Source organism: Geotrypetes seraphini, chromosome 4 (genome assembly GCF_902459505.1).
Source record: "Geotrypetes seraphini chromosome 4, aGeoSer1.1, whole genome shotgun sequence".
NCBI lineage: Eukaryota > Metazoa > Chordata > Amphibia > Gymnophiona > Dermophiidae > Geotrypetes > Geotrypetes seraphini.
In genome coordinates, this window is record NC_047087.1 from 85,039,162 (window position 1) to 85,062,227 (window position 23,066).

A 23,066-nucleotide genomic window follows, 5' to 3' on the forward strand; every position below is an offset into this window, starting at 1 on the left:
TACCGTATACATGTACACTGAAATGTATGCATGTGTATAATAGAAACATAGTACCACAAACAGACAAATGATTGAATATGCACAGGTTTGAGAATTGTAGCACCAGTTGTCAATCTTGCACTTCTTTACTAAACTCTTCCCTGAAATATGTTTACTCTGAAATAAGTCATCAGCTGGCTTTTTCCCTATGTTTTCTGAACTGCCAGAAACAAAGATGAAAGCCATGTGGAAAGTCCCTGTTTGAGGAATTAGAATTTTGACATTCAAGAGCTAACAGAAGAAAGAACTTGTCAAATAAGCAAACTGTGGTATGATTAAACAGCAGCCCCCTGATTCTATGAAGGTTCTTCAAAAGTTTCCGCCTGTTCATATTTTAGCGCTTAATCAAAAACATTCTTTTCTGATGGCATTAGGAAGTTAGTAGGATGCTGGGAAAAATGTATCCCAAAACAGGGTGATTATGTGGCAAAGTGATGTAATTTGCTTTTGAGATATTTAATAGTGTTAAAAAAAATAAAAGTGCAGAAACTTTTTGAAGATCCCTCTCAGAAGTGCACTCAGAAGTGCATGCAGAAATTTGGGGATGCATCCAAATTCTACACACAAGTTTTCAGGAGGATTGGATGCTCTTTGGGAGAGGGGCCTTGTTCAGGAAGATGGATTCTTTCAGGGGACTTATAGGAAGCGGAGGATACATTTGGAGGGGTCTCAAGAGAGGGATGATTCTCTAGGGGGTTGAGGGGTAAGGTGCCAAGGTGAATCAGTCACACAGGGCACAATTATAGTTTGCAATGACCCTGTTGACAGTAATGCTCCAAAATTGACCTTTTTGGAAATTTACCAAGACTGAGTATATAGGTTGTTTTGGGGGGGGGGAGGGTTTACTAAAAATTTCACTGAATTCTTAAATTTATGAGCATAAAAAGTGTGTGGCATAGAGCATTCAGTGCGCCGGCTGGTGCTAAAAATCTCATGCGCTATTTTGTAAAAGGTGGTAAATTTGGGAGCTCAGCTTTTTTAAAAAAACATTGGGTCCCATAAGTCTTTTGGACCTAAATATTGTCCTAAGTAGCTTTTAAGTTCTGTGAAGCAGATACTCACTCATATGTATACATTTAATATTGCTAGCTATGAAAATGATAGATAATGGCAACAGTAGGAATAATAATGCTGGACAATCTATCTTTTATGAAATGAATATATTCACTGCATGGTTTCATCAGTTTTATTTAATATATTATCCCAATATTTATATTTACATGAAGCCTCACTTATTGGTGGATTTGATTCTGATGGCTTCCCAGAATAACAGTTTCTCCGCTCCAAATAATTTTTATTCACTTATTCCAGGGACGTAAGGTGTAGAAAGTGCAGTATATGAATCATGTTGGTATTTCACTGGAGCATGTCTAACACACCGAACTGTGTCATTTGAATATAAAATGGGTTCTAACAATAAATAAAGACACAAGAGGAATGAAAACGCAAAGGTCAAGAACAGGAAACAATGGTGATGGCTTGAGGAATTTGTGCCAAGTGAGGAAGAATTGGGAAAAAAAAAAACCAAAACAGGCTGGATACTAGCACAGACCCTCAACTCTGGAAAACTTCTCTTTTCAACAAGAAGGAGAGTTTAAGAAAAAGAACCCAAAACAGTCAATCCAGAGCAAGGGTGAACTCATTACAGCTGATCCAGAGATCTTCAAGATACTGTAATTCCTTGGGAAAGCTGCAGTCAAACATTGCACTGTTAGTTTTGTCTGTTAGATGGCACTGAAATCCCAGAAGTTCATATTTCTAAAGAATGCTCACTCAGACACTGAACAGGGAAAAAGTTTTCACAGTGAGACTCCAAAATGCCTTTTTAGCACAGATCCTCTTCTGTGGTTATTGTCCTGGCCACCTCCAAATAGATTTATGTTCTCACATCTCCAAAATCTTGTATGAAATTTCACAGTATAATGTCTCTTTCCTTTGTTAAGAAACCTTCGAAGGGGGTTACAGATCTAATGCCAAAACTCTCAAGTATTACTTCAGTCCTGTTATGGGATTACTGTAACCTGTTTAAGTCATTGCTGGTTGAGGTCTTCCTTTGTTACATCTGTATATTTTGGCAAGGGATGGGTTTGAAAATCGTTTCAATGTTCTCCAGCAACACAAGATCATATCGGCAAAGCTGAAGCCTGTATGACAAAAAAAAGGATGAAAAAAATATGTAACAGACTTAAGAGAGGAAAATAAAAAAAGCATCTTCAGAGAGAATGTACATGGATACATAAGAATATAAGTTTCACTGAGCCCAGGACTGCCAGCAGTTGCCAAATCAGGTCACATGTGCTTAGCAAGATCTCAAAGACTAGCTCCACTCCATGTGTTTGAATTTGGCTGGGTATGTGCATGGGCTGAAAAGTATGAAGGTAATTACAGTATATCACAGGGTATTTAGTTTAAGGTGTCAAAAACAGGCCTATTTCAAACCTATTTTATAAAGAAAAGTAAATGTCTACTGTTCATTATGAAATACTTGTTTAAGTGACTGAAAACACACTTTCATTTAAGGAGAGATTACGTACACCAGCCCTATATCTACATTTAGCAGGAACATATACAAATCATTGTATAATATTATTCTGTAAAACATGTGTGTACTTCTACATATTATCCCAGATTCTACATACGGTGCACAAATATGATGTGCTGCCAAAATCTGCATGCAAATTAATTGGTTATTGAGCTCTTAAGTATTAATAATTGGATGCCAACAACTAATTATTGATTTTAATTGACACTCATTAAAATTTGCAGTACATTATTCTATAAGGCAGGATGCCTAACTCCCATAGCTTGTATCTTTTAAGAGGGTGTGGCCATGGGAGGGGTGTGGCCATGGGAGGGGTATTCCATAAAGGTAGGCACATAGTTACAGAATACTGGGTAAGTGCACCTAACTTGGACACCAGCATTTACACCATTTTTCAGCAGGCAAAAGTCTGGCATCAAACGTTAGGTATGGGAATCGGTGCTATATGCTATTCTATAAAAAGCACATGCCCTTTATAGAATAGCACTTAACACTGATTTTTGGGTGCCCATGTCTGAGTGTTATTTTTAGAATCCCCCCATTGTCCACAATCTCCCCAAATTCTAACTTTGTGCTCACCCAGTGAGAAGTATGCATCATGCAAATGACAAATGCACTTTCTGTATTTTATTTTTAAAAAAGTCATTTATGCACTTATGTTATCATTTAATATAAACATTTACACACATTCCCCTGAATTATATATATGGCACTTTGAGACCTGAAGAGGTGCTGAGTAAGGATCTGCTGAGGGGATGGAAACTTCATTGGAGTATGTTGCCTGCTGCATTCAGACTTGGGAAAAGGTAAATTTGGGGCTCATTAGGAAATTTCACTGGCCTCTTTTTGTTTAATTACTCTGCTCATTTAGCAAAGTCAGTTTAGAAAATAGTCTAGCCTTTGAAGTCTATATTAGGTTTTTATAGAAAAGGTGTTTGAGTCTAAATTACTACTACTATTTATCATTTCTATAGCGCTGCTGGACATATACTGCACTGTACATTAAACATATAAGAGACAGATTGCTACTTTAGGTTGCATTTTAGAGAGTAAGATAGCATCAGTTTAGAGCACACATAGCAGTTCAGAAAAGTCCCTGTTTAGTGTTAAATTCCCTCCCCCTCACCCCAGCTTCCACCCATCCCAAGTTGATCTTTAATTTATAGGCTCTTCAGCCAATTAGGAGAAAGACATTGAAGATAAAAGAGTTTTTCTTTGGCTTTTTTGCAACAAGTGATGCACCTGAATTATTTTATACTGCTGTAATAACTGTTGCTTTATTTTATATTTTTTAAAATCTTAGTTGATAGGACTTAGTTCAGTTTTGGAGCTATGGTAGGGCTTTCTCTGTTTTCCCTTCTCTTTTCTTTCATCAGGTACAAATACTTCTGCAACCTCATTATGGCTGGGAAGCATTGTGTCACCAAAAGCTAATGCCCCAGTTATAGATTCTGCCTCTTTGAAAACAGAAAATGTTATCCAAGGAAAGGAGCTGTTCCACATATATGCAAGATGTCTTTAGCTTGACTCCCCCATAAAGAAAGTAAAGGAAATGAAAGAAGAGATGACAAGACTGAGAAGCATTCTCAACAGAGAGAGGTACATTGATGAAATGCTTCATGAAACATTAAAGATCTCCATCATAGGGGAAGATCTTACAGTGGGGAAGAAGATATGACAATGGGGAAGAAGAGGCTGTGCTGAGAGAGGACAGCTAGACTCAGAATACAAGACCCTGCAAGATCGATACCTTGACTCCAGAGGAGTAGAGGAGGTGTGAACACCCCTAGAAAAGAAAGAACCAAAGCTCAACATCCTCAAATTTGCTGGATCCATGACCACTAGGAGGTAGAAGGTAGTGGTGGTTGGTGATTCCCTTCTGAATGGTACAGAGGCATCCATCTGTAGACCAGACATAATGTCCTAGGAGGTGTGCTGCCTGCCTGGTGCCAAAATTCAAGATGATATAGAGATCTTGCTGAGACTCATCAAGCCTAATGACTATTATCAGATACAATTCATCCATGTTGGCATAAATGATATTTCTAGGTACCCCTCTAAACATATCAAAATTGACTTTGTGGCTCTAGGAGAGAAGGTAAAGCAGACAGGTGTGCAGGTGGTATTCTCATTAATCCTCTCTATCGAGGGTAGAAGCCAAGGCAGAGAAGCTTGCATTTTGGAGATCAATGCTTCGCTGCATGGATAGTGTTGTGAAGAACTTTTGTGCATGAAAGAGGAGCGGGACATGGATGTGATCATAAGAGTGGTGACTGCGTAGAATGGCCTCCTGTTGGAAGTGGTGGAGATAACAAATGTATCTGAATTCAAGGAAGTTTAGTATAAGTACACTGGATCTCTACAGGAGAGGAAGGGATAGTAGATGGCATGGATAAGCAGATTAGATAGACCACAGGGTCTTTTCTGCAATCATTTTTCTCTGTTTTTATGAGTTACACATGCAAATTTGAGTGCGCACCCAATTTGGATGTGTAACTTAAATGAATAACAAGGCAAGTATCAGAATAATTGGATATAATTTAAATTTATGTATGTAAGTTTAGACACGAGATCCATGCCTAAATTTAAGCATGGCACCAAAATGGAGGTGCAAAAATGGTAGGGTCATGGGCAGATTTGGGGGCGTTCCTCACATTTACACGTGTAATTATAGAAACTATGCATCCATGCCTAACTTTAGCTGTGAGGATTTGCACCACAATTCTATTGGTACAAATGGCCACACCCAAAGTTAGGTGCCACTCTCAGGTGTAAGCGTTATTCTATAAACTGTGCCTAACTTTAGGCACCATTTATAGAATAGCGTTTAAACATTTTTGGCACCAATTTTTTAGATGCTATAGATAGAATTCAGTCCATTGTTCATATCTAAAACTAGGCAACTTCTTATTGAATTACTCCCAAAATGTGGACATTGCCAGAGGAAAATAATTGAAAATGTGTATTTTGACTTGTTCCTGACTTAATTCAAAATAAAGAATTATAAAACAATACATGAGTACTGAATGTATATGATTCTAGCACATCTCTTGTCTTAAGACCTTAGTGAGGGTTTAATTTTTTTTCAATGTGTTGTGGAATAACAGGAAATGTCCTTTTATACTGGTAGTACAATGTTTAGAGATCCAGTGCAAATGTAAACCATGACATTATAGAATGTGATCAGTGATTTCTTAATAGGTCTTAGCTGTACAAGGTTACCTAAATCACTTGACCGATTTACAAACACATTAATTCACATACTCACCTCTCTGGATCTGCTAGTGACCGCAACCTCATCCTGAGAACCCGAAGCTTATATTTTGGGCCTATTACAGACCCTGTTGAAAACTTCAAAGAAATTCTTGAGACTTTTTCAAAATCTTGGTCAAACCTGGCAAGCAAGCTGACTTGACTATACTGTTCAAATGTAGCAGTTTCACTAGAAGAAATAAATAAAAGCACCAAAAATAGCATTTTATTCTCAGTCTTATGATATGGCTAAGGCACTACACATTCCAAATGGATGGAATTTCTGTTTTACACAAATGCAAAAAAAAAGTAATTTCTATCTTAAGAAATGGATGCATTTCAAGTATGAATGATTCCATTCTGTAAGTCTTCATGCCAACCAGTTGCAGAGCACCTCCAATATTTCCAAAGTATGTTGTCTATGCTCTGATGTTAGCCACAACTATCTGAGGTACGCCTCATACACCATTTGCTATGGAAATGGATGAGTTTATTTCATATGTGTCTACAATACTTCAGATAAGTTTACAATATAAGTTCATTATTTATATCTTGCTTTTACCCAAGATGGAGTACAATAGACATACATATTTAAAACAAGAATCAAAACCAAACATAGGAGGGGCCTTAGGTACATGGGCCAACCTAAGATTCCAGTTGGCCCAGGTGCCTAAGACCCCTCCTATGGGTGAGGCCTTAGGCACATGGGTCAATTAGGCCCTAGGCCCCTCCCTGATGCATCCCACAATGCACCGGGAAGGGGCAGGCTTACCATTCAGATGAAGGAGGGAGGACCTGGCCAGCTATCAAAAAAAGATTGGAGGGGGGTCCATGGGGGATGGGAGGTCTGGGGGTGTACAGGTGGGGTTAAAGGGGTCCTGGAGGGGTCCAGAGGTGAAGGGGGTCTGGCAGGGGGGAACGGCAGGAGGGACTGGACATCCCCCCTGCCAGTGAAGAGAGCTTCGGGGGAGGTGTCTAGCAAGAGGGACTAGGCATCCCTCCTGCCGGTGAAGAGCGTACCTGTTCGAGGCGGGGTTCGGGCAGGAGAGATTGGGCTCTCTCCTGCCACGATGTGTCAGGGGAGGTCATGGTGGGTGGCAGCAGGAGAAATTGGGCATCTCCCCTGTTGCGATCATTACAGGTGCGGGGGAACAGGTTGCCTGGGCCACTGAGCTGATTGCGACAGCCGCGATCAGCTTAGTGGCCCGATCCAGAACTTATGCCTGTTTTGACTTTGTCTAAGTTAAAACGTATAAGTTCCGTCTGGCAACCTGTCAAACCTTTTTGGTTATGGCTGTCGGACGACTAAGTCTAGGTCGACCCACATCCTGCCCACTTCTCAAAAAATGCCCCTTTTCACTCTGAGTGTACAGCAGCACTGAAAAGGCCTAAGCTGGTTTTACATACGATTATTGGTACTTGGATGACCTGTCTTTTTGATTGTCCAAGTACTGACTTAGGCTGGTTTTTGGACTTTAAAAAAATTATTATGAGCCCCTTCATGTTGTCATTTCAAATGCATGCCCATCCTTGGTAAAAAGTGTGTCATAAATAGTGCACATTATTTTATTTGCTCAAACGGAGCACTCACTTTTGAGCAAAAGGGTACATTCTTGCAAAAAAACTAAGTCTTGCAAAAAAGCCTAAGTCAGTACTTGGACAATCAAAAAGACAGGTCGTCCAAGAGTAACCTATGGAACTTTGTAGTTCTAAGTGATTTGAAAATGAACCTCACAGCAATATCTTGCCCTTTTGTGCACAATTGGCTCTGATCATGCAATATGATCTGTAAAGCAAACAGAACTTTAAAAAGTTGCTGACAATATGATCATTTAACTACAGAAATAATGCTTGGGCCGTGGTTTTCATTTGCCTATTTTTAAGTCACGTGAAACACTTTGCCAATGGATGCTGTCCTGATCTGCCTTTTAGTTTACTTATGTTGGACACTTCAGCTGGCACCGTAATAACTTCCTGGTGAAAAGTGATGAGATTTTGCAAACAGGGCTGCCTTTCTAAACAATCATATTATTCCTTTCACTGTGTCATGCTTTTGTTCTTATGTCGTCATGTGCTCAAAGGCTCACAAACTGGTGCACCTGCCACTATATAGAAATCCAGCCTTGAAGCGCTTCAGAATCAAGAGTGCGCATGATAAAAAAATGTTGTTTTGTTTGCCCTCCAAACACAGAAAAACACTGGAGGGATGGTCAATGCTACCAGGACGGTCCTACCTCCTACAGGAATGGACCTTGGTACCACAAAAATCAGTTTATGCAGAACAAAAGATGTGGAACCAGATCCTGGACTCCCAAGAGTTAAAATATTGAAGTATATTAAAGTCTTGAACAAATAAAATGTTTCACAATATACAAATAAGAAGCATATCCCAACAGTATAAGTACAATAATAGTACTGTGTTGCAATAAAAAGACCCTACACGGGCCGTGTTTCAGCAGTATCTAGTCAGAAAACAGTACCAGAGCAGCATCAGCACACTCGTTGAACAGTTTACTGTTTTCTGACTGCTTTTCATTGTATCTAAAGGACCCCTGAAGAAGGCTAGATACTGCCGAAACACGGCCCGTGTAGGTTTTTTTTTTTTTTTATTGCAACACAGTACTAGTATTGTAGTTTCAAGTTTCAAGTGTATTAAAATTTTGATTAAAGGCAAATCAAGATTTCTAAGCATTTTACAAGTTATATTAAAAGGAGGGAGACATAATTTGACAGATTTCCACTGAATAAACATTTGACTAACAGAAACAGGTACTTATACTGTTGGGATATGATTTTTATTTGTATATTGTGAAGCGTTTTGTTTGCCCTGTCATTCCATTTGTTTTGTGAGGATCGATATTCAAAGCGATTTTCACTTGCAACGCATAAATAGAACCTCATAAAAGTCAGTTCTATCTTTTAACCACCTATTGTGTAGCCAGCTCTGGAAACCCACACTTTCAATGCCTGAGCCTAGACGTGTCCTAGCATTGAATTTCCGGGCCTAACACCAGCAGTGGTAAGCGATTATATTACAATGGTGCTGGCGTTAACTGAACATCGAGCCCTTAATGTTTACTTCTGTTTGTTTTGTTTTCATTTCCAAAACAAAAAAGAAACAGAAAAATCTAAAATTCAGAGGGCTATATCATCCAATGAAATGTACCACGATTTTTTAAATAGGATTTTTCATTTCATTAGAAAATGAATGTGCGCCCTCATTCAGAATCGCCCAGCAAAAATGGTGGAAGAGCACGTGCACAAGAGTGGCTGTAAGTGTGTGTGTAAGTGTGTGTAAGTGTGTGTATCTATAACTAGGCTGTTGGGCCTAGTTATAGATACCTAAAGGCACACAGACATCTATGGTGCCTTTACAAAACGAATGAAATAGGTGCTTCTGTAGACCTTCTATGTAGGTGTTCTGTCTTACCGTGTGCTAAGAAAGCAGAAATGAAATGAAAATAGACACACATAAATAAAAACTGAAAAATGAAGGCGACCTTTTATTAAGGCGTGCTAACCGATTTAGCACACACTAAAGATTAGCGTGCGCTAAATGCTAAGGCACCCATTATATTCTATGGGCGCCTTAGCATTTAACGCGCACTAAATCAGCGTGCATTAGTAAAAGGACCCCTAAACTAATAACATAACATAACCTTTTATGTGTATGCCGCTATGCGCCGTGAAGTTTGATGCGGTTAACAGAGGTAAGTATGCAATTATAAGTAACATAGGGGTACAATGTTTTCCTCCCATGCACATCCTTAGCATGCAAGTAACATTCTCTATCATCTTAGAGCAGTGGTTCTCAACGAGTGTGTTGGGACACACTGGTGTGTCCACAAGTGTCGGGAGATGTGTCATGAAAAATTCGATATAGACAGCAAGCTGGAGCTATCCTTAGCAACCAATTGTGCCTGCAAGCTGGGAAGAGCAGAGATCTAGTGACTCCGGTTCTTGAAATCCCTATAACTGGTACTTAATTCTCCTTCCTGACAACCCCAATGATAACTGCTGACCGCAGTCCCAAGTGGAAATGTTGCAGGTCTGCTATGCATAGGTTGTTTGTTATATAGTTTGAGTATCATATTTGCAGGGTTTTGTGTTGTTTCACAGTATCTGGCAATGGATGGAGTTTGTTACAGAATCTGAATATACAGTAGACTCTCAGTTAACCGGCACCCATGGGGATTGATAGATGCCGGATAAATGTAGTTTCTGGTTGCTTGAGAGTTACTATTAATAATAGGCCTAACTAATACTACACCCCATATTATGCCGTACCATAAACTGTTCCAGGCAAACTACTGGGCATGTGGTAGGCAAAGTGTTGGTGTACTCAGGTGTGATGTGCCAAGTTTGCACTTAAATTTCTGCCAAAAATTGATTTTATTTTCATTTTTATTTATAGTAATACATTATTTCTTTGGGTTTGTTTTTTTTTTTGCTGATTGCTTGAGTTCCAGTTAATAAAGAGTATACTGTATATTTGTTTTGTATGGCAATCAGAATTCTGGGACCGATGAGTTGCATACAGGTTTATGGATGTGGGAATATAGTGGGTTTATAGTGTGCAAATTCATACTAAACTTAGGGCTCCTTTTACTAAGCTGCGATAGCGTTTTTACCGCACGCCAAACCCGCGCTACATGGCTAGAACTAATGCCAGCTCAATGCTGGCGTTAGCGTCTAGCGCACGCGGCAATTCTGCGTGCGCTAAGCATGCGCTAAAACCGCTATCGCAGCTTAGTAAAAGGAGCCCTTAATGTCAGCAAAGAATACACAGGTAGATCTTTCATCTAGTTAATGTTAGTATTCAGTGTGTCCAGCAAAACACTATGAAACCAGTCCCTGGACTCCCAGAGGTTAAAACAATGATGTTTATTGATACAAAATTAAAATACAATACATAATATGATAAAAGCCAACAAAGCTTCAATAAATAAAGTCACTTGCTGTAAACAGATATCCAGACCCTACACAGGCCTTGTTTTGGCAGTGTTTGCCTTCCTCAGGGGCCCTCAAATACAGCAATAAAAACATAGCGGCCTATAGAAACATAGAAACATAGAATAAGACGGCAGAAGAGGGCCAGCGGCCCAACAAGTCTGCCCACTCGAGAACCCTCCCTCCCTGGTGTACCCATCCTTTATGTATAACTCTGTACCACCCCCACCTGTTTGTCCCATCGACTTTTGAAGTCGAGTACGCTACTAGCCTCGACCATATGGCGTGGAAGTTTATTCCATCGATCAATCACCCGTTCGGTGAAGAAGTATTTCCTAGTGTCACCGTGAAATCTTCCCCCCTTAAGTTTTAGTGGATGCCCTCTTGTTGCCATGGGGCCCGTAAAAAAAAAATAATTATTCCTCCCACTTCAATGCGACCCGTGATGTATTTGAATGTTTCTATCATGTCCCCTCTTTCTCTGCGCTCCTCGAGAGAATATAGGTGCAGTCTGATTAGACGTTCTTCATATGTGATGTCTTTAAGTCCTGAGATCATCCTAGTGGCCATTCTCTGGTATCCATTCTCTTCACATCTTTTTGATAATATGGCCTCCAAAACTGGACACAATACACCAGGTGAGGTCTCACCATGGATCTGTATAACGGTAGTATAACTTCAGGCTTTCGGCTGATAAAGCTCCTTCTGATGCAACCCAGCATTTGTCTAGCCTTTGCTGAAGCTCTCTCCACCTGATTGACAGCTTTCATATCTTCTCGGATGAGAACTCCCAAGTCCCTTTCTGCAGTGGTTCTCGCTAAGTTTTCACCGTTCAAGGTGTATGTTCTGCATGGGTTTCCGCTCCCAAGGTGCATTACTTTACATTTCTTGGCATTAAAGTTTAGTTGCCAAGTATTGGACCATTGTTCCAACAAAAGCAGGTCCTTCTCCATAGTGCTGGGCCCGGTTGCTCTGCCCACAATGTTGCATAGTTTAGCATCATCAGCAAACAATGTAATTTTGCCTTGAAGTCCCTGAGTTAGATCCCTAATAAAGATATTAAATAGCATCGGGCCCAAGACCAAGCCCTGTGGCACTCCGCTGGTCACCCTGGGTAAATTCCTCTTTCTGAATAACGTTGCAACGCGGTGCACTCACTAGAGGACTGACACACACGCAAAGGGAACCGTTGATTTTAAGGAGCCCTTTTTCGCTGCGGTTCATTTTATTGAATCACAGCCAGCACGATAGAAGTACTACTCTCACAGAAGTTTTCTGTGAAGCCGCTGTGCTTTTATTGGTGTATTTGGCTTTTATCATATTATGTATTGCATTTAATTTTGTATCAATAAACATCATCGTTTTAAGCTCTAGGAGTCATAAGAACATAAGAACATAAGCAATGCCTCTGCTGGGTCAGACCTGAGGTCCATCTTGCCCAGCAGTCCGCTCACGCGGTAGTCCAACAGGTCCAGGACCTGAGCAGTAATCCTCTATTTATACCCTTCTATTCCCTTTTCCAGCAGGAAATTGTCCAGGGACTTGTTCCACAGTGTTTTGCTGGAAACATTTGTACTGTTGTGGTACCAAGGTCCATTGCTGTGGGAAATTGGACCGTTTTTTTGGCGTTGACCACCCCATAGTGTTATTTGGTTTTATGAAGTATTCAGTGTGTCACATACAACGGCACTGTCTGTCAGGTAACACAGTAACATAGTAAATGACAGCAGATAAAGACCTGAACGGCCCATAGAGTCTTCCCAATATTACCCATGATTAAATTATCTTTTTTCTTTGATATTTCTTTGCTATAGACTGTAGAAGTCCATCGAAGCTCACTCCAGCCTATCCACAACAGAAGAAAGATTGAGAATCACTGATTAAAGCAACAATGGGGTCCGTTTTACGCTAACCGATTTAGCATGCGCTAACTGATTTAGCACACGCTAACTGATTTAGCACGCACTAACTGATTTAGCACACACTAATCAATGTAAATGATAAGGAGCCCATAGAATATAATGGGCACCTTAGCATTTAGTGTGTGCTAATCTTCAGCGTGCACTAAATCGATTAGCGCACCTTAGTAAAAGGACCCCATTGTTTGGTATTGGTTGGCAATCCAGACTTCAAGCATGGTCAAACTTATAACCCTGATGTACCTCTCATAGAGCATATCCCAACCAAGTACACAAGGATTAGTACCTAATTATTACTAATTACCATTAGCTTCAGGTAATTGAACCTGTGGACCAGAAGTTTGTCCAGATGTTACTAGCAGATGCAATTTCTCGCTTAGGCTATAATTACTTAAACTGAAAGAAACTGCTTCAGGTATCCCCTGGTAATGAAACTGCACACCCATCATTGCTCTATCAGGTAAATTCCAGCTTTCTCAGATTACACTCCATAGACTGAAACCAGGTGATGAATCACAGAAGCACTTACTGGTTTATTTTTGATTCTGTTGTGTTTCCGTCTTTAGTCATTAATTTAATTGTAATATAACCCCTCCTAGTGCTTTTGTTCCAGGTAATAATATCCAGGAAATAATGAGCAACTGTAAAACAAGACAAGAAGCAGAAGGTATTATTTCAATTTAACATGTGTGTGGGGGTGGGTGGGGGTGTTTATTTCTTGTGAAAAAAAAATAATATTTGTTTATTTGATGGAAATTCAATTTTTCTTTATCTGCAAAGTTTTATATACATATTCACACACAGTTTTACAAAAACTAACACTAATTTTTTAGATTCCTGTTGACTAATCAAAAATAGGCATTATAAAGAACAATTAATATTAAAAAACTTATAAAAAGATTAAAAATTATTTGTAGTGTGATGGGCCATCTATAGCATACTCTGACCCTCCCAGTGTCCCAAAGTGGTTGGATACTAAGGAGCTCTTTTTTCAAAAGTGAAAAACTTTCCAATAATGTCATAAGTAGCATTTGGACATTTTTCTTGCCAAAATTCTATTCTCAAAACCCATATTTTTGACATTTTTCTAGGCTCTGTTCATCTAAATTCTAAGGAGGTGTGTTGAAGGCATGTTTTGGGAGGCCTTAGGGCGGTACCTAGGACCTTGATGTTTTGTGGCAATAATCAAAAGTTTCCCAAAACGTCCAGGGCACCATTTAGACGTTTGGGGCTAGATCTATTTTAAACATGAATAAGGGCCAAAAAGATGCTGAAACTGATCAGATGACCCCTGCAGGGATTAAGGCATGACCCCCCTTACACCCCCAGTAGACACTGAACCCCCTCCCACCACCCAAAGATGTGAAAGAAATAGTACATACCAGCCTGTGACAGCTTCGGATGGCCACACAGACACATCTAAGCAGAGCAGAGGGACGCTCTATGGGGCACTGCAGTAAATATAACTTTAAAAAGTTCCAGGTACACATTTAATTATTTAACTCATTATCTATCCCGTTCTCCACAAAGTTCAGTAGGGGTTACATATTGTATGGTGAGCCCTCCAAAACCTACCCCAAACCTACTGAATTACATAAATATAGCACCTGTAGACGAGGGCTATTGTTGTGGTATACAAGTTGATACAGTAAGTTGTGGATGGGTTTTAGAGGGCTCACCATACAATATAAGCAGTTTATGGTGATGTGTGCCTAGGACTTTTTAATATGACATTCACTACAATACATCTTAGAGTACCCCTGTGTGTCTGTGAGGCCAGTTTGCTTGCTAACAATGCTGGCTGCTTTTACGTCCCAAAGGGTTGTTTTTGTGTTTTTCTTTTAGACTTTTTTTTTTTTTCCTCAAAAATGGTCAAAAAAGATAAACGTACTACGGGTGAACACAACTACAAATTGTTCATTTTCGAAAATAAAAGATAGACCTTTGCTATTTCAAAAATGATTATTTTCACTACTGGATTTTTGGACATTTTTCTCAAAATGTCCAAAATCAGAATTAGACGTCATATCGAAAATGCCTCTCCATGTCAGTTACTGCAAGACTAATTTTCACAAGCCAATATGTTGATATATGGCCGTTTACCCAAGTAAAAGAGCTTTGTGAAAATTGCCTCTTTTTCCTGTGGGCAGTAAGTACACACAGGGCTCCTTTTACTAAGGTACGCTAAGCGTTTTAGCATGCGCTAAATATTAGCGTGCGCTAACCATGCGCTAAATGCTAATGCGTGCAAGTTAGTCTATGGACGAATTAGCGGTTAGCATGCACGTATATTTAGCGTGTGCTAAACGTGTGCTAAAACGCATACTGCACCTTAGTAAAACTGGGGGACAATATTCTACATGGGACTGCATGCACCCTCAATGAATAGAATGCAATAACATGCATGGTTAGCATTTTTGAAACTAAATATGAAGAGAGAAATTAGCCACAGAAAAGACAGAGCAAAGCTCTGCAATTATTTTTCCCCAAAGCAGTTTTTAAAGGGAAAAAAGATGTGCGCTTTCCTTTTCAGAAGTGGCATAAAGTTCACAGGAGAAATGTAATGATGGCAGTTAAAAGGGCAGATATGTTTTAAGTTCAGATAAGCCCCCTTTGGGGGATGTATATACCACCTTAAATGAAAGTCACATGACCTTCCCTTAAGAAAGTCACATGACTTTTGCCCTACGGAATGGGGCAAGCTGGGTAACCTTTTCTCTGGTATGGTTTATCATCTAATAAGAACTGAAAATATCCTGAACCTGATAATCAAAGGCATTTATCCAGATAATGGCAGTGTGCAGCAAGGACTTTTGTAAATGCCAGTTATTCTAGTCATTTACATGTGTATTTGACTACTTATATGGGGAAATAGCAATCTGGTTCCATATTATTCTGCAAGTAAACACTTGGCTCATTTTACTAAGGTGCACTAGCATTTTTAGCGCACACACAAAATTACTGCGCGCTAAGCCGAGCGGTACGCTTCTAGAATAACGCCAGCTCAATGTTGGCGTTAAGGTCTAGCGCGTGCTATTCTACGCGTTAAGGCCCTAATGTACCTTAGTAAAAGGAGCCCTTAGCTAATATAATCTAATATTTGTGCTTCGGGCAATACCTAATAAGGCTCAAGGCAACATACAGCGAGAAAAGAAAATACATTAGAACACAAAAAGATCAAGGAGGGTGAATTTAGCAGGATGTTGAAATTAGGGCAGAACTTAGACATTATAGATTGAAGTTTCTGAATAGTAGGGAAACATTTCTATGCAGTGGAGTATTACTTTAGTCAGAGATCTTTGGTCTAAGCGGAGACGGAAGTGTTGTACAGTAGATTTATTGGAGGTATATTGAAGATTGGCAAGTAATAATAATAATAATAATAATATTTTATTTTGTATACCGCCATACCCAGGGAGTTCAAGGCGGTTCACAACAGGTAGATGAATTACATACAGTGCGATTCGAAAAAAAGAAGAACATAACAAGGCAATCGTGGGGACAAACTCGTTTACATAAACGATTTAGGAGGGGGAAGGGCTAAATACGGGATACATACAGTGTGCTGCAGTAGGATACAATAGAGTTTAAGAGAGGAAATTAGATAAGAGCATATTAGATGGAAAAAGGGGGGGGGCAACCAACTTGGAGGGGGGGGGTGGGAAAGTAAGGGGGGGGGAGAGGGGAGAGGAGGGTTTAGATGGGGGAAGGGGGGGCTAAGGGATAGGTCTGTTGCAAAGGAGGGGTTTCATCAGTTTTCTAAGGTGGAGAGGGGGTAACGTTACGGCGGAAGAGGGGAGCGTTAGGGATTTGGTCCGTTAAAAAGTAGAGTTTTGAGCTTTTTTCTGAAGGGGAGGTATGAATAGCTGTCAAGTATGATTTGGGCGAGCCATGAGTTTAGTTTGGCCGCTTGGAAAGAGAAGGTTCGTTCGAGGAATCTTTTAAGGTGACACGATTTCAGTGAGGGAAAAGCGAATAGTAGCAGTATGGTTAGGGTTACCATTCGTCCGTATTTCCCCTTTTAAGGGATTGGGGCGGGATTGGGGCGTAATGACATTACTGGGGGCTGGGGGTGTACTAGGGTGGGGATGGGTGGAACTGGGCGGGCCTGGGGGGTGGGCCTAGGGGTCCGGATTTTCCAAATGGAAAATCTGGTAACCCTAGGCGTGGTTGATGGAAGTATTGCAGCAGAAGAAGTTGGACTTAGTGTCCTGTGGAGTTCAGGAATCAAAAAAGAAGGGTTTTCAGTTTCTTCCAAAATGTAGTGTAATTAGGTTCTGTTCTGACATTTTCTGTGAGGTCATTCCAAGTTTTCACTCCCTAGTTTTCATTGTGATAGCAAGTACTTTGTAGGTTGGTGCTCACAAGAACAGAATCTAGTTAGAACATGGGGGGGGGGGGGCAACTTACAGTTCTGCACATATGTCTCAAATCTAAGTGCAAGCATTTACACCAGATCTAAGGCTGGCATAAGTGCTTGCACCTAAACACATATGTGTGTATATAACTAGTTACCCTGGTATTCTAGCAAAGAAACCTGACATCTACTTTCCATTATAGCAGTGTCTCTCAAACATTTATAGCTCCAGCACACTAGACCGGTGTTCTTCAACGCTGGTCCACGGACCGGTGCCGGTCCGCAGAAAATTCCTGCCGGACCGCGCAGGGCTGGCGAGATCGACGCAGCCGGGTGTATAGCAGCGGTGGTGTTGGCAGGGCCGGATTAAAGAGCAAAAAGAAAGACAGAATCCTCAGGACTTTTCCTCTTGCCTGCATCACTATAGGCTTTGCCGATCTTGATCCCGCCCCCCTCTGAAGTGACTTCCTGTTTTTGAGGGGCAGGATTGAGACCAGCAGAGGTTATAGCGAATAGCAATGCAGGCAAGAGGAAAGGTCCCACGGTTTCTGTCTTCGTTCTTGCCGTCTGATTTAGCTGGACCACAACTGAAGGTAGGGTAGGTTTGGTCTTTGTTATTGCTGCTAGGGCCAGATTAAAGGGTAGGCCCAGGAGGCAAGTGCCTAGGGCCTGAAATTGTTAAGGGGGCTCCAGAGCCGGCGTTAGGGGGGCGCAAAGAGGGCAGCTAACCCTGGGCCCCACGGTCCAAATTTCTCTTCCCTTCTCTCTGTCTCCCTCGCTTCCTGATCTGTTACTTTTCAGCAGGGTCCCAACACGGCAGCCATTCTCACACACTGCTGGCGGATGCCCTGAAGCTTTCCCTCTGTGACAATCTACCCTGTTGGAAACCAAAAGTTGCAGCAGAGAGAAAATTTTGGGGCAGCCGCCGGCAGCTTATGCGAATGACTGCCGTGTCAGGGCCCCGCTGTGCCCAGCAAGACAAGATTCTGAATTGAAATTTAACAGCTGATATCTCAACAGAAAGGTTCACGCTAGAGCTAGAGAGAAAACAGCAACAGAGCGGCAGAAGGAGACCCTTCGAAAAACTCTTTTGACTTGACTTTGGGAGGGCCAACAGGCACATTCTTTGCTACTGGTAGCAAAGAATGCATGAACAACCGTTTGTTTCACTGATCTTTTCAGCTTCTCGGATTTGGTTTTAACCCCTGAGAAGCTTTTAATCTGTGCCCTCACTTTTTTTGTTAATGCAATGGCTCATTACATATGTGCAGATCAGTGTTTAAATATTAACTCCCTAATTCTATAAACTTGCGCACATTTTTATGAATAGAATGCAATGTTGCATGCACAAGTTATATAATAGTTATGCACAAAACATATTTTAATAATTAGCTGTTAATTAGCATTAACAATTATTGGCTATAACATGTTAATTGGCACTAATCAGCACTAATTAGCAGTTATATGCATGACTACCTTAGGACTCCGGAAATGGAGCAAGATCGATAGTGCACAACTGCAAGAGGGCATGAACCTTGGGAAGGACATCGGTGGATCAGGGGCACGCCCAGCACTTACTTGTACATTCTATAGACTATCAAGAGTAACATGCCTAACTGAGCATTTACACCAGCCTTTTAGTTAGTGTAAGTGCTCATACCTAGGATTACCAGACTTTCTGTTTGGAAAACCCGGTCCCCCTAGACCCGCCCCCCAGTCCTGTTCAGTTCCACCCATCCCCACCCCATCATGCCCCAATCCCGCCCCCAATTATGCCCTAGTCCCGCCCCAATTATGCCCCCCCCCCCCCCCCCCCGCTGCCTACTCGTCGAGCACGACATCTACGCATGTGCGGATGCGACATGATGTGGAGGAAAACTTTTCAAAACCCAGACAAAGTCCCGGGTTTTGAAAAGCAGTCCGGACCTCCGGACATGTCCTCAAAAGGAGGACATGTCTGGGGAAATCCATTCATCTGGTAACCCTACTCATATCTTTAGTTAGGTGTATAACTCAGTATTTTGGAACGGCAGTATTTTGGAATTCATGTTAATGTGTAGTATCTTGGCACCTAACTTTAGCCAACCTGTTGTGAATTATACCCTAACTTGCCCATTTATAAGATCAGAGCTCAATCTATGTGTGCCTGGATAATGTGGCCTATCTATATCATAGTAGGAGTGATATGACTTGTAAATGTTTGAACTCCTCTGAATATCCCCTATGGCCTTATATGTCGTATGTGTCTCTGGCCCTAAAAATATGTAATATTAACGTTTCCAGCAAATTAAACATTATAGCAACCACAATAGCAATAGATACTTTTAAAAATTAAATAAAAAAATGTCAAACATTATGCCAGTCCTCAGTTTATTGGATGCACAATACCTAGAAATGTACATAATTTTGGAATTTACAGAATATTACATGTAATTAGTTTGTAGTAGTGAAGAGTGCAAAGTTCAAAGCTGGAAAAAATAGATTTGCATTCCAGCAATGAACTATCCAAACTATATTTAAGTTAAGATTTAACCAATATGACATTAAATTATTTTTACTCACTGCAAAATGGCTCTTTAGTTCCTGTATCGAAAAAGGCTTTGGTCACCGGAGGATTCTTTAGCACTAAATGGCCTTTCCATTCATCAGCATAATAACCTGCAAATAGAAGGATGAAATCTCAAAGTAGATCAAAAAGATAGTCACATGGGCCCAGATTCTCTAACCTGCGCTGATTTTTAGGCACCAATAGGCACCTAAGCTCCGTAAAAAATACCGTTCAAACAACATTGTAAACTGAGTTTCAAGGCACCTGTCGGAGCCTAAAAAATCAGTGCCAGATTTGCACCTCCATAGATGCTTTAGGCTGCCTAATTCAATAGCAAAAATCAATGGCTGCAATTTTCACTTAGAGTTTCCAAATCACCTTTTCAATTAATACTCTAAGATGTTATATTTTTCTTAAGCCTCCTTCAATCACCATATATCAGCAATTATATAAGCTGTCTAGCCAATGACCTCAGAAACACCACTCCTCCGTCCCATATAGGTGTTATTTTCTGGGGAGAATCTTGTGTTAAATCCTCACTGGTCAAGGCTCCCAGCTTTATCAATTTATTGTATAAATCCTCAATGATTAAATTCATAAATTACTATAAATGTTCATTTTCAATTTATATATATTTTATATTTTTGTATTTTCACTTATCTTGATAACAGTCACACTTGTTTACAATTTGGTGAATTTAGCGCTTGGACCCTAATGGCATTGTTGGATACTAATGGCATTAGGCTGCCTAATGGCATTGTGGGCATAGCTAATGCCGGAAGTAGCATTAAGCGGCCAAAAGCGCCTAAGTAGTGTCACAGAGAAACTCCTGTGCCTGTAAATGATACACCAAAGTTGCCTGTTCCTAGAACTAGGCAGGGGAAAATAAAATCATTAGCAGAGTTGACACCTCCAACACCTCATCCTAGGACTAGGAATAAATAAGGAAATCATAACTTGGAGCAGCAGGATTCCCATTTGCATCCTCCTAGCATTGGGTTAGGAAGAGGGGAACATGAAACAATAGGAACCAGCAGAGCCAGGGATACTGTTCCTAGTGGGAGGGAATATCAGGTTACACATAACAGTCATGGGTGACCTGATTTAGTGAAACACCTAGAACATTCTAGTGAACACATCAGTAGGGAACTGTTTATGCCTGGGACCGATTACTATAGTCCTTATAAGAACAAGCAGTTGAGTTCTGAAAGGAGGCAGCCACAAAACCACCACAATCAGGAGGAAAAATGTAACTATGGAAGAAAACCAGCTCCTAGAATAAAAAGCAGCACAGCTCATGTCAAACCTAATCCTAACATTATTATGGATACTTAAATGTATAATGATTACCTGGCTGAAGGTTTAAAGACTAATAAAAATGGAAAGCCAGATGAGGTCATGGACTTTGAAGTGGGTAATGCTGAAGCTGTAGAGTATGACGTGGAAATAGACTTTGAGTGAAGCAAGTTTGTGCTGAAACTAAACCCTAGAGCAAAGTGGAGAATAAAATACTTTCAAGTTTTGGCTAGGAACTGATTGTGGCTGGTTGTCCAAATGAAACTAAATGTTATGATCTACTGTTTTGATCTTTAGTAACCTGTGGAAGCTTTTCCAGGGATTCTAAACTCTGGAAAAAAAATTGTTGGGTTTTTTTTGTGGCTGTGTCAGTTAGGACTGCACAGCAAGAAGCAGAAGCCATAACATCAGAAAGAGAAAACATGAGATTAGAAAGAATAAGACCACAAGTTTACTCAAATATATTGTATAGTTAAACTCAGGAAGCTCTAGAAGTAACTTCTACTGTGGCATCAAATTGCAGATGGTAAACCATGCCACTGCACTTTGGGTATTCACACATGTATTGACCCGATATGGCACAGGCCTTACCCATTACAGGACATGTCAGTGGTAAGAAGTCTTCACAGCTGGCACAGTTTCCATTCCGATAATCTCTGTATGAATCACAAGGATATGTGGTGATATTACAGGTCTCCTTCAGAGAAGACACATACAGAAAGACCGACCGCTGGTGATCACATTTAAAATATTGAGAACCTGACAGATGAGAAAATGAAAAAAACATTATTTTATTAGTTAATCCACACGTGAACTGTAGGACAGCAGGCATCTTGTATGGGCAAATGATTAGAATAAACTGCTAATGACCTTTCTAATTATGGTAAACACCAAAAAGTCCAACAGGACAGAGAAGCCACGGGTATAAAATAGTACAAAAGGAAGTGGGAACGGACAATGAACACTCCACTGAAGATCACTGATGGATCCACAGCTTCTGCTTGTGTCCTTTTATGAAATAAACAAGTTGGTTTTACATCTGTGATCTTTAGTGGAGTGTTCATTGTCCGTTCCCACTTCCTTTTGTACTTTATAATTATGGCTCATTTTGTACATTAAATTTTGCAGTTATAGCCCATGGAGTCACAATAGGCTAGAATAATTCCTAAGGAATTAATTTAATATTCATTCAGTCAGAGCTGGTGGCACTAGAAAAATCTAAGTCCAATCAAATTCTTTTGCTCCCACTCTATAACTTGGAAGAGGTTCAAATCTGGCCTAAAATTACTTACCCATCCCCATTTTCAAGATAGCCAATGAATGAAGGTATGAATTTCAAAGATCCCTATATGTTTGACCTTGACTAGGAGCATGCATTGAGAGAATGCTCTATATCATCCTCCCCATCTCCCAAATATTACTGTTTTATAGAAATTTAAATATTCTTACCAGACAATATTGTTTGTGGACAGCCAGGTTGATCATTTCCGCCATTTGGATAAAAATCTATATGACCTAAAGCTTCTCTGTAACCAAGTGCTTAAAACAGAAAGAAAAATATACACTTGAGACACATTCATCTCATCAGTAAATCACCTAGGGAAAAGTGCTCCCAGAGATTCCCACCCGATTTTACTGTGGATAGTAGTGAGCATTTTTTCTAATGCCAGCTGCAACATTTACTTCACAAATATTTATATAGGCCTGGATTCTCGAACCAGCTCCGATTTTTGTAGGCTGTTCAAATAGCATTTTAAACTGAATTTTAAGGCACCTACTGGCACCGTAATCACACCTAAAGAGGTGCTTTAGGCTGCTGAACATCATTGTAGGTGTGGCTAATGCTGTAAGTGGCGTTCGGCGGCCTAAAGCGCCTCTATAAGCACAATTCACATCATAGGTAGGTACCGGAAAGGTAGGCCAGGATTTTCCTGGCCTACATTGCCGGCGTCTACCTTTGCCGGAGATTTGATTCTGTACCCAGCGCTATTGTGTGATTGACACACAAAAGCGGCTGCCGAGCACAATGCTGGTTACAGAATCCAGGCCATAGTGACAATATCAGCCACTATACCATCAGCGAGCCTCTTCTGGAATGCACTCCATGAAAGGCTTCACTTAACAAAGATTATCTCTATTTTAGGAAGCAGGTGAAGCTTGGCT

The 23,066-nt window shown here is 40.4% G+C and overlaps 1 protein-coding gene across 1 annotated transcript in view; it reads right to left on the minus strand.

Annotated features, from left to right (window-relative positions):
• Positions 1-1,209: 1,209 nt before the first annotated feature.
• LIPI (lipase I) overlaps positions 1,210-23,066 on the minus strand; it is a 33,325-nt gene continuing 11,468 nt past the window's right edge. Inside the window, exons 5-10 of the mRNA XM_033942533.1 lie at positions 22,353-22,442; positions 21,495-21,662; positions 19,622-19,717; positions 13,232-13,343; positions 5,850-6,023; positions 1,210-2,183 (exon numbers count right to left, since the gene is read on the minus strand). Coding sequence (XP_033798424.1) covers positions 2,096-2,183; positions 5,850-6,023; positions 13,232-13,343; positions 19,622-19,717; positions 21,495-21,662; positions 22,353-22,442 — 728 coding nt within the window. The 3' untranslated portion in view covers positions 1,210-2,095. The remainder of the gene's footprint in view (positions 2,184-5,849; positions 6,024-13,231; positions 13,344-19,621; positions 19,718-21,494; positions 21,663-22,352; positions 22,443-23,066) is intronic.